At 35.3% G+C, this 17,190-nt stretch overlaps 1 protein-coding gene across 5 annotated transcripts in view; it reads left to right on the plus strand.

Moving 5' to 3' along the window:
* The window catches only part of TENM1 (teneurin transmembrane protein 1), a 1,334,622-nt gene that overhangs the window by 1,080,888 nt on the left and 236,544 nt on the right, over positions 1 to 17,190 (plus strand). For all 5 annotated transcript variants that reach the window (XM_081042768.1, XM_081042771.1, XM_081042770.1 and 2 more), the window contains one exon: positions 6,228 to 6,444. In XM_081042768.1, coding sequence (XP_080898894.1) covers positions 6,228 to 6,444 — 217 coding nt within the window. The remainder of the gene's footprint in view (positions 1 to 6,227; positions 6,445 to 17,190) is intronic.

The raw sequence follows: 17,190 nt of genomic DNA on the forward strand, positions 1-17,190 counted from the left end.
ATCTTGAGATAAACAAAAATGAAAACACAATGACCCAAAATCTATGGGATACAGAGAAAGCCATCCTAATAGGGAAATTCATAGCAATCCAGGCCTACCTAAAGAAACAAGAAAAATCTCAAATAAATGGTCGAACTTCACACCTAAGTGATCTGGAAAAAGTACAGCAAGCAAAGCCCAAAATGAGTACAAGGAAAGAAATAGTAAACAAAAATAAACCAAATAGAGGCTGAAAAAAAAAATACAAAAGATCAATGAAACCAAGAACTGGTTTTTTGAAAAGATAAACAAAATAGACAAACTTTTAACCAGACTAATTAAAAAAAAGAGAGAGTGGAACCAAATGAATAAAATCAGAATGTAAAGAGGAGAAGTAACAACAGACACCACAGAAATACAAAAAAAAAAAAAAAAATTAGAAAATACTATGAGCAACTATATGCCAAATAATTGGACAATCTGAAATACATGGATGAATGTCTAGAAGCATACAATCTTTCAAGGCTGAATCAAGAAGAAACAGAAAATCTGAACTGACCAATTTCTACTAATGAAATTGAATCAATAATCAACAAGCTCCCAACAAACAAAAGTCCTGGACCAGATGACTTCACAGGTGAATTTCACCAAACATTCAAAAAGCATTAGCACCTATTCTTCTCAAACTATTCTAAAAAATTCAAGAGGAGAGAAAGCTGCCAAGCTCATTTTAAAAAGCCACCATTATCCTGATTCCAAAGCCAAAGACGTTACAAAAAACAAAACTATAGTCTGATATCCCTGATGAATATAGACACAAAAATTCTGAGCAAAATATTAGCAAATCTAATTCAGTAATGCATAAAAAACATCATACACCATGATGAAGTGGGATTCATTCCTGGTATGCAAGGTTGTTTCATTATTCACAAATCAATTAATGTGATACATCTCCATTAACAAAATGAAAAATAAAAATCGCATATTTACATGAATAGATGCAGAAAAGTCATTTGACAAAATCCAGCATGCATTTATGATAAAAACTCTAAGGGAACATATCTAAACATATCTAGAGGGAGCATATCTAAACAGAATAAAGGCCATATATGACAAACCCACAGCTAATTTGATACTCAATGGGGAAAAGCTAAATGCATTCTCCTTAAGATCAGGAACAAAACAAGGATGCCCACATTCACCACTTTTATTCAACATAGTACCAAAGCTTCTAGCCACACCAATCAGACAGGAAAAAGAAATAACAGGCATCCAAACGGGAAAGGAAGAAGTAAAATTGTCATTATTTGCAGATGACATGTCAGTATATAGACAGAACTCAAAAGATTCAACCAAAAAACAATTAGGACTGATAAATAAATTTACTGAAGCAGCAGGATACAAAATTAATGTTCAGAAATTGGTTCCATTTTTATATACCAATAATGAGCTATCAGAAAGAGAAATTAAGAAAACAGTTCCATTTACAATTGCACCAGAAAAAAATAAAATACTTAGGAATAAATTTAACCAAGGAAGTAAAAAAACCTGTGCTCAGCAAATTATATGACACTAAATAGAGAAATTAAAGAAGATACAAATAAATGGAAACATATACCATGCGCATGGATAGGAAGAATTAATATAGTTAAAATTTTCATACTACTCAAAGCAATATATAGATTCAATGCAATGCCTATCAAAATACCAGTGGCATTTTTCACAGAACTGGAGCAAGTAATTCTAGAATTTATACGGAACCATAAAAGTCCCTGAATAGCAACAACATCCTGGGAAACAAGAACAAAGTTGGAGGTATCACGCTACCTGACACCAAATTATACAAGGATATAGTAATCAAAACACCATGGTTTTTTTTTTTTTTTTTTTTTTTTAAACATCAAAATTTTTTTTTTTATTAATTAATTTATATATTAGTTTCAGGTGTACAAAACAAGGTAATACTTAGACGTTCATCATTTATATCCCTCATACTGTGAACCCCCCTCCCCCCATCCACTATCCCTCCGACCTCACACTGAACCATCACATTATATATATAAAATTATAGTTGGCATTCATTAATGTTTAGCTTCTGATGTACAATGCCATGATCAGGTATCCACAGTATCCCTGAGGTGGTCTCCCAAATAGGACGCATGTCCATCGGATACCCAACAAAATCTTTACAACATTGTTTTGACATAAAAGCCGACACATACTTCAATGGAAGAGAATAGAGAGCCCAGAAATAAATCCATATCTATATTGTCATTTAATCCATGACAAAGGAACCAAGAATTTACATTGTGGTAAAGACAGTCTATTCAATAAATCGTGTTGGAAAAACTGGGCAAATACATGCAAAAAAATGACATTGGACCACCTTCTTCTGCAGTATACATAAATAAACTCAAAATGGATTTAAGACTTAAATGAAACACTTGAAACCATAAAACTCCTGGAAGAAAATATAAGAAGTGAACCCTCAGATATTACCCTTAGTAATATTTTTACTGATATATCTCTTTGGGCAAGGGAAATAAGAGAAAGAATAAACAAATGAGACTACATCAAACTAAAAGTATTTTCACAGCAAAGGTAACCATCAACAAAACGATAAGACATCTTACTGAATGGGAGAAGATATTTGCCAATGATACATCTGATAAGGGGTTAATATCCAAAATTTATTTTTTTTTAAAACTCATACAACTCAACACCAAAAAACAAACAATCCAATTAAAAAAATGGGTAGAGGACCTGAAGAGACATGTTTACAAAGAGGATATACAGATAGACTTATGTCTATCTGTATTTCATAATAGACTTATGAAAAGATGCTCAATGTCACTAATCATCAGAGCAATGCAAATAAAATCCACAGTGAGATACTATCTCACTCCTGTCATAATGGCCATCATCAATAAATCAACAAACAATAAGTGTTGCTGAGGATGTGAAGAAAAGGGAACCCTTGTGCACTGTTGGTAGGACTGTAAGTTGGTACAGACACTGTGGAAAACAGTGTGGAGGTTCCCCAAAAAATTAAAAACAGAACTGTCTCATGACCCAGCAATTCCACTCCTGGGTATTCATCCAAAGAAATCCAAAACATTAATTCGAAAAAATATATACCCCCTATATTTACTGCAGAGCTATTCACAATAGACAAGATATGGTAGCAACCAAAATGCCCATTAATAGACGATTAGGTAAAGAAATTGTGGCACAATTACACAATGGAGTATTACTCTGGTATAAAAAGGAATGAAATCTTACTATTTGCAGCAACATGGATTAGATATAGAGATTATTATGCTAAGTGAATTAAGTCAGACTGAGAAAGACAAATACCATATGATCTTACTTATATGTGGAATCTAAAGAACAGAATAAATGAACAAATAAAACAGAAATGCACTCATAGATACAGAGAACAAACTGATGATTGCTAGATGGGAGGGGGTTGGAGGATGGGTGACAAGGGTGAAGGGATTAGAAAGTACAAATTGATAGTCACGAAAATAGTCATGAGGATGTGAAATACAGTATGGGGAATATAGTCAATTATGTTGTAAAAACTATATATGGTGTCAGACGGGTACGAGTTTTATTGGGGGGACCACTTCATAAATTATATAAATGCCTAACTACTACATTTTACACCTGAAACTAATATAAAATAATATTGAATATCTACTATAACTTTAAAAAAATTATACATAGGTATATATACAGAGGGTGCAAAAAATGTATACACATTTTAAGAAAGGAAAAAAACTGTATTAAAATTGTAATACTCAATATGTACTGATAACAAAAGATGAATACAAGTCACATTTGACTCCTGCAATTACATGAGGTGCTCAAAATTGCTACCATCAGCGTAATTTTAATGTATACATATATACATACACATAGTCATGGGATATAAAGTACAGCATAGGGAGTATAGTCAATGGTATTGTAATAGCTATGTATGGTATCAGATGGGTAGTAGACTTGGGTTATCACTTTGTGAGGTGTGTAAATGTCTAATTATTATGTTGTCTTGTACTCCTGAGACTAATAAAAAGAAATTATACCTAAATTTAAAATAAATTTAACTAATAAAGTAAAAAGGAAGAAACTGCTTAAAAACAAACAACAACAAATAAAACTCTTTTACTTCCCCAAGCACCTAATACAGTGTTTGACACCTATTAGATTCTCAATTGTCTCGTCTCCTCCAGTCACCCCTGTGCCCCACACCACTCCTCTACCAAAGAATGAAGACTTTATGTAATTTTTTTCTTGGTATAACTGGATTCAGAAATCTAGAGTAAATGGCGAAGGCCTAGGAAATGAATTAGTGTGACTCATCACATTCATATACCTGAGGTTTATTAATATTTGCATCAAATACATACAAGGTGTGATCACAAAATATGGTGAATGTTTAAATTAAAAAGTAATTATTGTAGTAAAAGACACATTGCCATTAATCTCCATCAAAATTCTCCCCCTCACTTTGAACACACTTATCCCATTGTTTTTGCCACTTCCTAAAGCAGTTCTGTAAGTCCTCTTTCTTGAATGTCTTTAGTTGCAATGTCATGGCTGCCTCTGTGTTCTGAATCGGTTCAAAACATTTTCCTTTCATGGTCAATTTGACTTTGGGGAAGAGCCAGAAGTTACATGGTGCCAGATCTGGCGAATAAGGTGGATAAGGACATACCATATTTTTATTTGACAGAAATTGCTGTATACCAGAAGTGATGTGTGACACAGAGCCTTTCTGTTGTGATCACAAAATATGGTGAATGCTGCTGCCCTGTGCCATCCAATGGAAAGGCAGTGATCTTCAATATGGGAAGCAGTACATTGAACCTTAGTAACGGTGTGTGACAGGTTTCAACTTGTTCAGTGCAGTTAATTGGGTTTGAGCTACGGTTCAAAGAAGGTGTGTTTTAAAATGTGCTGTAAATCATCCTCCATCATGACAATGCTCCCTGTCACATATCGCTTCTAGTATACAGCAATTTCTGTCAAATAAAAACATTACAGTATGTTCTCATCCACCTTATTCACCGGATCTGGCACAGTGCGACTTCTGGCTCTTCCCCAAAGTCAAAATGATTCAAAACATCGAGACAGCGCAACTAAAGACACTCACGAAAGAGGTCTTCCAGAACTGCTTCAGGAAGTGGCAAGAACAATGGGATAAGTGTGTTAGGAGCGGGGGCAGGGGTTATTTTGAAGGGGATTAATGGCACTGTGTCTTTTACTGTAATAAGTTTTGCTTTTAATTTAAGCATTCACCATATTGTTTGAACACACCTCGTCACTGCTGTTAGGAACAAGTAAGCTCTAGTTGCTTCTACAAATTCTTTAGAAAGTGGTTCTTTTTTTAAATTAAAGTATATTGGGGTGACAAGTGTTAGTAAAGTTACATAAATTCCAGGTATACAATTCTGTATTATATCCTCTATAAATCGCATTGTGTGTTCACCATCCATCACCACATAGATGAGGGTAAAGGGGATCAAATATATGGTGAAGAAAGTGGTTCTTTAGAAGCTTTTTAGAAACAAATTCTTTAGAAAGTGGTTCTTTAGAAACTTTAGAGTGCTTCAGAATCACCCAGGGTAAATATGTATAATTCTGAGCTCTGAAGAAATTCTGATTCAGTAGGCGGGGCCCAAGTATATGCATCTTTAACAAGATTCCCATGTAATTGACTACACATTTGAAAATCACTGACCTACTTTAGACACTTTGTCACCATGAGACACAAATATCTATTTTGAGAATTATCAGTAAACAATTATACTGAGAGAATGTTTTAAAAAGTAAGCAAATTCAGGTTGGCAAGCATTTGTTGTGTGCTCATACATGTACATGGTTTGAGAAATTCAAAATAATTATAAGAAAGAGTTTCTATTTTGGAGGATAATCTTGCTGAGGAAAAAGGAAACATCTAAAGACTGATAGCTAACAGAATACTCTACCTAAATGCTAAACAGTGTAATATAGCCTACAAATGCTAGAGAATTCAAGAAAGATTCATAAACAAAATAGTTAGAATTTTACTGATGTGCCATATAAACTCAGAGTGAGTGATAATTTTTGAAAAATATGAATTTAATAGATTCTGAACTCAAATATAGACAATTATCTTTGGCTATATTCTAGATTTTTCTTCATTTGTGCCTATTTTAAACCAGTGCTTCTTTTGAAGCTAAATTTCAACACTTTTTTTGCAGATGGTTTGACTGACTGTGTGGACCCTGATTGTTGTCAACAAAGCAACTGTTATGCAAGTCCTCTCTGTCAGGGCTCACCAGATCCTCTTGACCTCATTCAGCAAAGCCAACCCCTCTTCTCTCAGCACACTTCGAGACTCTTCTATGATCGGATCAAATTCCTAATTGGCAAGGACAGTACTCATGTCATTCCTCCAGAGATCTCGTTTGACAGCAGGTATATATGTATCTATTTTATTGTTTAATGAACAGTGCTCATGTTTTTCCTTAACTGTGAAAGGAGGATATCTTCTAAAGATCAGGTTACTTCCCATTCCACACAATCCATATCGATTTCTGTTTTAGGGTTATCTTGAATGCCCAAGAACTTACTGATTAGTTAAGGAAGAAAACTCAATTCTAGAGATTCTATATCATCAAACACACACACACGATATGTATTATTTGTAGTAAAGTATCGATGGGTCTTTTAATGACAAAAACAGGATGAAAGTATAATTTGCAAGTTTATTGTTTAGCTTCTGGATTGATCCCTTGAAAACTTCTTGAATTTCAAAAGCTAATTTTTTTTGATATTAACAAATTTTGCTTAAATGTATGAATTACATTAATAACTCACATTACATATATGAAGCAAATTACACTTAGTTGTTTACAACCTCAAATCTTACTCCCAGGACACATTACAATAAATTTATTCTACAAAAACAATACATGTTTTGTTTTTTATCTTTTTATAGTAAACTTTTTAGCTAAAAACCTCGTACATTCTTGTTGCCATTGTAATAATAGAGAACTTTGTTTATTTTCATGCCAGCTTATATTGTGAGAACACATTTAGTCAGTTTAGGTTTTATCAATTCTGTTATGCTTGCCCTTCAAAAGCTAAATTTTAAGTTTTATTCCATGATATAACTTTTTTCCATATGAAAGATTTGGGTGAATTGGACTTCCTAACATGAAATGCAAGACTTGTGAAAATTTGTCTTTTAGGAAAGCTCAAGTGCATGAATTATCACTAAAGACCTGAGACCAAAGTCCAACCTGTTAGGTGAAGAAATTTTTTAAAACTCCTTACTTATTTGAAGTGTAATAACATGAATTTGCTCATTGTTATTCTCTGCTTCATCTTCAGCAATGACATATTTTTCTAATTAGCACTATCTAGATATAAGTAAGTCACTGAAGTCAAAATTTCAGGTCTCTTAAATAAGTCCTCCTTTGTTTATTCTACAGACTGGTATTTCACTAAGTTATAGATTATTGCAAACAGTAGTTTAAAAAATAAACATAGAAACCATTTCTTCAGGAGCTTCTGTCTACATCCCACCCACTCAGTTGCTTCCCATTATGTGTTATTGGTTCCCAAGTAAAACTCAGTCAAGAGTTTATATTGATATCAGTGAGAGTCTAAGAAGATTACAACTCAATCTTGACCTACACCCAGAAGAAAAGGATGGGGGGTGGGTGCAAGGATGCTCATGGAAATTTAAAACACTCAGTGTCCATCCCACAGATTGTATACTAGAACTGTTATTGAAAGTAAAAACTTTCTCATTATTTTTATTATTGTGCAATTTTAACCTTTTAGGTCTCTGACAGAACCCAAAACCCAAATGTCAATGCATTATAATAAAGGCCTTTTCTGCCAGGGGATCTAGTCAAAGCTTGCCTTCTTCCAAGAGACTCAAGTCATTCCCATTTTGAAGCGTTTCTCCCAGCTCAATAACTCTGAGGCAACTTTCAAATGGGCTACAGTCAAAGTAATTATTTAGAGGGTGGAAAGTTATTTATTTTACACCAGAGGACCAAAAGGAACAAAAAGAACCCCAACCATTATTCCCATTTTCCTATTTAAGGTAGTGGTAAGTCATCAACTATGTAGTTTTCTCCACGCTTATGGAGAAGTCAGTCCGAAAAGATAAAACAGTGAAAGAAATAACAACCTCCATGACATAGAGCTATATTAAAAGACTCACTGAACTCAAGTAAAGGGAGAAAGTCAGGACTTGGGAGAGACATGGGGACAACTCATTGTGACTGAGAGTGGGGCTTTTGAGCAATAAACTTAGAAAAGCATGAAGAAACTTCAACCCCTGTGGTTCAGCTTCATGCTTCAGCAGTTCTTGCAAACCACTCACAGAGTGAACAAACCTATTACTTGTGGTTAATGCCTTTCTCCTCCTCCTTGTTTGACTGAGTTTTCTTTGTTCCTTTGTAAAATATTCCAAGTTATCATTTGGCTCTGCAAGTCACATTTGAATTCAGAATGACAGGTCTCCTCCATCCAGTGGACTCAGTTATTACAGACATATCTAGTCTGTCAGAAAAGGTGCAGTCCTTTTCTGAGGCAAATACCATAGTTGAGGACAAGCAAACTATATGTCCTCTAAAAATCAACACATGCAGTACTACTCCGGGTATCTCTAATCATATATGTGTGTGTGTGTGTGTGTGTGTGTGTGTGTGTGTGTATGTATATATATATATATATATATATATATATATATATATATATATATTCCAACTCTGATCATATATATATGTATATATGTATATATAAATAATAATAGTCACAGCTTTTACATCTGTTTCAAATCACTCAAACATGCATTATTTTAACCTCACAGTATTTCTGTGACGTAGGTATTTGTATTGGTGCATTTTACATATGAGGAAACTGAGGGTTCAGAAAGATTAAATAACTTTCCCAATACTACACAGCCAGCAAGTTTGGATTGTAGCAGCTCTTGTAACCTTTACCACAGCTGCCCCATTTCATCTTGTCCTTAAAAAAGCCTAATGACTTGGATCTAATTTATACTAAATAAATGGCATCTGGGTCAAGAAATTTAGAAACCAAGGGATGTTTAAAACTCTAGGTCAATTTAATACTTTTCAATGATGTTATTTACAAACTTTATACCCATGCTAATGAACTTCCTCTTGGTAGAAGAACACAACTAAATGACTGGTAAAGTGCTCATTTTGCTACATGTAAATTGTTATTGAGCACTTATTATGTGTCAGGCTTTGTACTAAGTTTTGCTGTGTGTTATCTAATTCTTACAAAAACCCTATATGGTAGACGCTATTATTGTCTCCACATTTCAGGTGAGAAAACAGGAACTGACATATCAGGTAAGTCTTTTGCCCAAGGTTACAACCAATGAGTGTTAGAGTTAGGATTTGAACCCAAGCAGACGGGTACTGAGAGCTGACTCTAAACTACTATGCTGAACCACTTTGGCTACTTAGAAAGCTGGGCTAGCTGACCTTGAAAAGACTTATTTCCCTTATGTATCCGTGACTCCTTAAATAAATCTAGAACACTTATGTGCCATAATCAGGTAAACAACTCTGTATTTTTGCTTTTGCCACACAGCTAAGAGATAGCTGGGTAGGCAGATAAAGAGAGCATTGCCAAGGGGCTCATTTGCCTAATGGCAAAACATGACTCACACAGATGACTTGCTGCTGAGTGTTGCCACCATCAGAAGCCTTTGGAGCTAATGACGGTGGCATACAGGTAACTAACTGCTGCAAGGGCATATACAGGTTAAATAATTGTTCATCCTTGTGTATCAAGTGAGACTAGCCTTTCTTGTTCTGAGTTTGCTGCACTGGCATGTGAAGGACATGGAATGTGTACTTTCAGTGCCCCATGATGGTGCGATGTCACTGTGAACACGCAACCTGCCCACAGTAGAGTCTCTAGCGAGCCCAACAAGGTTACTGTTTTTCCCTAAATACATTTTACCCGGTAGCTCGACTCTCTTTCTTTTATCCAATCTCCTCCAAACATGGCTAGAAAGTAAACCACATATTCTACGTGCTCTATCTGACTTATTGCTTTTTAATAATGTAAATAGGTGAACAGAAGCATTATTGATCTTCAATGTCTAAGCATTTAATCACTATTAATAATGTAAAATGTTTTAATAAATATGTAAAATCAAGAGTACATTAAACTAAATGACAGCAGTAATTTGCAAAGCCAGACATTTCACTCACCATCACTAATGGATAAGTGCATTTAAAAAACAAAATTCTACCAGGGTTAGTGCAACCACTAATAGCAAGGTCTGGCCAAACTCATTTGTCTTTTTTGTAGCCATGAGAGGCTGATCTCCACATCAATCTATGTGAAGCGTCTATGTCAGAGGTTGCTTAATATCAGCCCATAGATATATTTTGTTTGCTCCAACATTTAGAAATTAGGAGATCTAATAGAAAAAGTGGAATGTCTTCCTTATCTAGATAATTTACAAAGTTTGGCATCTCTGGGCCCATGGGCATGGCATAGGTTCCCTAGAGCTGAGAGCCAGCTGCTCCTCTGGATGGGATGTGACATGCCTCTCTAGCTCACCACTCACTATTTCTCTGACACCTGACTCATGTTCCTCACTTTCAGTGTCATACCTGGCCCTGATGACATTTGAGTTTGTAACCTATGGACTGCACAGTTTCTACAGCATTTGTTGGAAAGACCTCAAGGGTTTGTTTGTTGTTGTTTTTTTCTTTCTGATCTATTTCCCTGAGAGTCTCTAAAAATCCATTCTTATCTTTTTACTGAATTTTTGAACCTTTACTATGTTGGTTTTAAAAGAGAAAAAAAGTGAGTGAACATGAACTAGAAATCACATTAATGGAATGATATTTCCACCGTTAGTTTACTAGGATACTTGTGTATACCTCATGAATAAATTGGTGTACATCTGCCTCATACATTGGACTAATAAACTCCCCCAGGGCAGTGGATTTTAACCTATAGTATCTTATATCCCACCAATCATGACATCAGATAATCCAGGTCTCATCATAGTAGAAGCAAAATGTTCACTTTCTATGAGAAGGATGTTGAGAGGAATTTAACTACTATGTTTATCACTTAGGATACATTTTAAGAACAATTTAAAGATCTGAAAATTTGCAGCAATGCTGCTGGGTACAATTTTGGCAGCCTCTTGTACCCACTCCTTGTGGAATGCCTACACTTAGTTGAAAAGTTCTAGAGTTGGGACCAAACTTAGTACAGCACTAAGCACATAACAGCACTGTTAACAGGCTACAAAACAAACAGGATTAACAAGACGATAGGCTTCTTCTACATAGTGTCTATTAAGCTGCTGTATTTCAATTTCTTGCTCCACAATGGGATGTGCAATATTAGCTCTGAATTGTTCTAATTGCTAAATCTTAAGTTCTGTGAGGACAAGAACCGAGTCTGATTTGTTCCCCTTGTTTTGATTATCTCTGTATAGCAAACTACTCTAAAACACAATGAATTAAAACAATTTTTTTTATTATATTTTACGATTCTGTTGGTAAGAAATCCGGACAGGGTATGGCCAGGATGGCTTGTATTTTCTCCATGATGTTTGGGTTCTCGGCTGGGATAACTCACCTAGCGAGGGGCTGGAACAGTTGGACAACCACTAGGAATCTCTCTACATACCGCCTCTCTCCTTGGGCTTCATATTGGCATATCAGCCAGCCTTGGGATTGTCATAGCTTTTATATGGTGGCTCAGGGCTCCAAGAGGGAGTATTCCAAGAGACAGCAAATGGAAATGCAAGTCTCTTAAGGCATGTGTCCAGAAGTTTTAACAGTGGTACTTGTGCTATATCCTATTAGTCAAAGCAGTCACAGAGCTTGCCCAGATTAAAAAAAAGGAATATAAATCCCACCTCTTGATGAGAAAAGTATCAAAGAATTTGTGGCCATCTTTAATCTCTCACATCACTGTATCCCCAGATCCCAAAACAGTACCGGGCAGAAAGTAGCTTAAAAATGCATGAATGAGTGAGTGGCTTAGCTGTGGTGACACTGAAGTGCTCTTTTCACATTCGGTAATGAAAGAATCAGTTTGGTGGTTTAGAACACACAGATGATATTAGAACCTCAAATAAGTCAATTCCCAAATGTAGAACCAGCCCGAAGTTAAGATTATTATTCTCCAAATAGTGCAGGAACAAATTCATAAAAGATGAAGTGATTATATAACAATAACGAAGTACTCTTTCTTTAAATTTTTTTAATTGGGTAATATTGGGGAACAGTGTGTTTTTTCAGGACCCATCAGCTCCACGTCAAGTCATTGTTTTCAGTCTAGATGGGGAGGATGCAGCTCACTGGCCCACGTGGGAATCAAACCAGTGACCTTGGTGTTATGAGCACTGCACTCTAACCACTGAGAAAACCGGCCACCCTCTTTTTTTTTTTTAATTTATGAGACATTCCACTACTGTCAGAGCCTGCCCATAATTGACATCATTTATAACTTTGTATTAGGTTGGTGCAAAAGTAACTGCAGTTTTTGCAATTATTTTTAACCTTTTAAACTGTAATTACTTTTGCACCAACCTAATATAAGCATCAATAATCCTCTCTGCCTTCAGTGGGCTAGATAATTAAAACTAAGATCCAAGAAAATATTAGAAAATAAAGAGCAATATTAGGAAGTCGGTGGGAAGACTGCTGTTAACTGGTTCTATCTCATGAGAAAACCAAAGATAAGTGTCCCAAAACAAATTGAGGTACTACAAATGCCTTGAGCATGGAATTCTTGGCAAACTTTTCACTTACCCAAGCCCTCCCCTTCCTTTATTACATCCCACTCAATAATAAAATCTTGATTCATGCTCCTGATTATTCATGATACCTGATAACAGCCATAATTACTTATCACAACTTGTTTAATAAAACATGCTTTTCTGCACTTAGCTGAGCTGGGAATTTATACCATTTTAAATCTTGTGAATGGCAAAATGACTTATTTAATCAAGACTGAGGTTAAGGGGAAGGTTGCAGGAAGATGATCATTGCCACAGAAGCTGCTGATCTTGAATATAGACTAGGACTTAAGAATAACCATACTATACAGATACTAATTACTGTTTTTTACAGATATATATTTTATTGAAATGTTAGTATTTCCAGAGTAACTGAGGACTTTAGCTTCCTCTAGAAGAGATACCAAAGTCCTCTGCTATACCTAATATAATATAATATAAAGTGATGAGGATATGTATTCACTCATTTATTCAACAAAGATTTTTTAAGTACTCACTCTGTACCAGTAACTATGTGGATGTAGGTAAACAAAAGAAGCAGAGTTCCCTTATTCGCAGAATTCTCCTTACACCTAGTAGTAGAGGCAGTTAAAACATCAAGTAAATATATAAATAATTAAATTAATTACAAATTGTAATAAATTCTGTGGATTATGGAACATCAGATTTCTAAGGGATCTTGGAGTTCATCAACTAAGGGGTCTCAAATTCCACTGCTCTGATGAGGGCAGACGGATAATATAAATGGATGTAAGATAAGGGGTATTCTAGGAAATGAGACAAAGTCATTAAATAATTACAGAAGTGAGACTGACCTGGAAGTTTTCAGCAGTAACTCAGAAATGGGACGAATTGAGTCAGGTGAGCATAAAGAGCTGCTAAAATTGACATATACAGGAGACTATTGAAGACTTGTGAGAAAAATAAAAAGCTTATTTGGACAGTGAGCAGCTTAACTGTTTACAAGAAGTTTCATCCCTTGACATTTAGGTTTATAAATAATTTTTCAACAATTTAAAATATTTTTATTAAACAGATGAATTCAGGGGGGAAAACAATCATTTAAAAATTCCCATTTATCACAATGAAAAAATTCCCATTGATGATGATTTGGCATCATTTATAACAATAGATCTGACAGTTTCTTTCAAGATAACCCTCATTGGTGAAGATTAATCATTTCACTCTTGAGATTGATGAATATTACAATGTTTACTTGGCTCATTTATTCATTCAGTAATAGGAACTGCTTTAGGCTCTGGGCTACAGCCGAAAAGTATCTCTTCCTTATATAGTCTAGTGAGGAAGACTGACAACAATAAAAAAGGCAAAAGTCAGGTAGTATTGTCAAATGAGATAAAGAACAGGTAGGGACAGAGAGTCACTATTTTAGACAGAGTGGTGCAGGGAAGCCTCTCCGGAGAAGTGATACTAGAGCATAGGCCTCATAGAATTCATCTGTATGTTAGATGATCTTGGCATGACTGTTTCCTGATACCTGGAACCTTATGCAATAGATTGTCACACAAGCAGGAGCCTGGCAGTGACTTTTAGGAGCCCACTGAATTAAAATTGCAGCATTGTGTGAAATGTACAGGTAAGACAAACCTTTCAAGGAATTACATACTGGTTAGTGTACTAGACTTTACTCATAAATGTATGGGGTGCCTTTTCTCCAGAGCACATTGAGAAAAGTCGAATACCTCAGACAAACTGAATAACCTCTAGAAAGAGAAATCTGCAACAGCCCTAGACTGTTAGTCATGAAAAGAAAAGAAAAAATCAAATAGCAGATTTTCATCAATTAGAGATCAAATATATAGAAATTACTTATTGATTTGGAATTATGAAAAAGAAGAGGTAAGAAAAGCTTATATTTTAGAATATTTATAAGGAAATATAACATTATTATAGTATTCAAGCATTCTTGAAATTGTCAGTTTCATCTATGTACAGGTAACACCCAGGTCTATAACATAACCATTTGCAATTTTCTGAGATACAAATTTGAATCTGGTGCTTTGTGTTTAACTTTTTCATTAATCTGTTAGTTAAGAACCTCCCCATCTATTTGCTAATGGCAGATGTTTGTGTATTGTTCATCAAGAAACATGAAAAACATTATACCAGGTATACAACTAGGGGCTAATAAATACACAATGCAACAAATGACAAATAAATTGAATAAACTAAGCACTGGGAGAAGCACTTTCTGAGGTATCAGCATCCTCAAACCTATTTTGTGTTCACGTTTCTTTCTAAAGGAAGGCACTGCATATGACCTGCCAACATTCGGAAAAGGAATACAAGTGGAACTTGGCTCTGCCGTGGTTCCTTGTGATTATTTGTCTTCCCATGTTGCTTTTCCTGAGCAACCTCCTTTGCTTATGTCTTCTGCTTTTGTTATCCTAAGTGGGAAATAAAATGGTTGCTACTTGCTAATACAACACTTTGACCTCATTTACATGAAAGATGTTACGTGTGTGAACATGGGATCTCCTCATTTTCAGACTATTTTGTCTAATGCAAAAGTTCAGGAAACACATGTTCAAGACACATTTTAAAAATTGCAAAGTGCTGAAACTTCCAAGATATATAGTGCTGACTATCTCCTGAAATCAGCAGTCAACACCTAAAGGTACCAAAAAGAAAGAACGTGTGACTTCCACTTTTTTGCAGATGCTCTTAGGCAAACAATAAAAAGAAATCAGAGCACAAATCTTCAAAAAGCTGTTCAATTGATCATTTGTGATATTTTGAAACTGAGATATTCTCAGATGCTTAATAATTGTGATTAGTAATACCAGTAGCTATCTACAGCTTATCTCAGTATGAACAGGTATTTTCTAACACTTTATCTATCTTACTGCTCAATTAGAACTGAAATGTGAAAGTCTCAAACACTTACTACCTGCTTTTTAGCCATACTGTTTGCTTGCAGTGTCTCTACCTGGTTCTATCATCTAAATGTATCCGTAGAGAGGGCAGAATTAATGCACGTTTGGGGAGAAAGAATGAATGACATGTTAGAGCTTATCGCCACTACACACCCTGCACATAGAAAGCACTCAGCAGTTGGTAAATGTCCACGGTTAATGATGTCCTCTGGATAGCACCATCTTTGTAGGCGAGCACTTTCTTTTCATTTGCAGCCACATTTTCTACATCTTAAGAAAGATCTGCATGTAGCTCAGGCCTTTTAGAATCTGGTTAAAAAGCCCTCCACCACTTCATTTACTAGCTGTGTTGTCTTGAGCAATTTTTTTTAACCTCTCTGAATCTGTTTCCTCATTTTAAAAACAGGTCTAATAGTTGTGCCTAATCAGGATTATATGGATATTAAATGAAATAACATAAGGAAACAACATGGCATAGTACCTGACTCAGAATAAGTGCTTAATAAATATTTATACAAATATATGCTTATATATTTTATCACCTCTTTGTGAGGTGATTGAGGATAGGACAGGGAAGAACTATTATTCTCACTTTCCATAAGGAACAAATGAAATCACGAGCAATTCTGTTTCATAGGAAAAGTCATAATGGTGATAACTAGAAAGCCAGAGCTGGAGCAAGTGTCCATAGAGCAAGGCCACCATTTTACCTCCCTGACGGGAAGAGTCATCCACACCCAGGCTACAGCCAAAAAGGCAGACTTTCCCTATATTTAATGACTCTCCATTATTTGAAAGGCAGATTCACAGAGAAGTGACAGGAAAGGTTAATGAGGTTAATAAAACCCCATAAGGCTGATTACAATGATTAACCATTTGAGTAATGTATAAAACAGGCAAAAACAAAACAAAAATAAACCAAAGAACAAAAACTTGAGACTATTCAAGAGTTGCAAGGGCTTACAAGACAAATATTTCAGTATTCAAATTCTGGACAAAAATAAACATGTGTCTAAATGAAGCAAACTGGCACTTACACAGTCCTGAAAATGTGACTGTGTCGTCAGTTTTCTTATTGCTTCAAAACACTTGATCTTTTTTCCCATTACTTTGGAGATCTCAGGCATCTGAAGCAAGCCTACTTTTGACAAGCAATTACTAGGGCAGATGGGAAAATACCTACCATACCTCAGGGTGAGTGCCCCCATTTTGTTTTACTTGAAACATCATTAGCCATGGGAAAAATAATTCTGCTTAAAAAGCTATCTGCATTTTCAATAGCACCACCTTTCCCAGAGTCCTAGAATGTTGATGGGTAATGCTCCCAGCTGTTTTGAATGTTATCCATTTGGTAGGTATTATTTATTTGGGCTAGTGACCAATTGAGTAGGACTAAAATCAGCCTATTCTATTTAACTAAAAACTAATGAGATTTTATTGGATTTGCACATGGACATTCCCTGCATTCTCATTTTCAGAACATGAGAACGG

This window comes from Rhinolophus hipposideros (assembly GCF_964194185.1).
Source record: "Rhinolophus hipposideros genome assembly, chromosome: X".
NCBI classification, from domain to species: Eukaryota; Metazoa; Chordata; class Mammalia; order Chiroptera; family Rhinolophidae; genus Rhinolophus; species Rhinolophus hipposideros.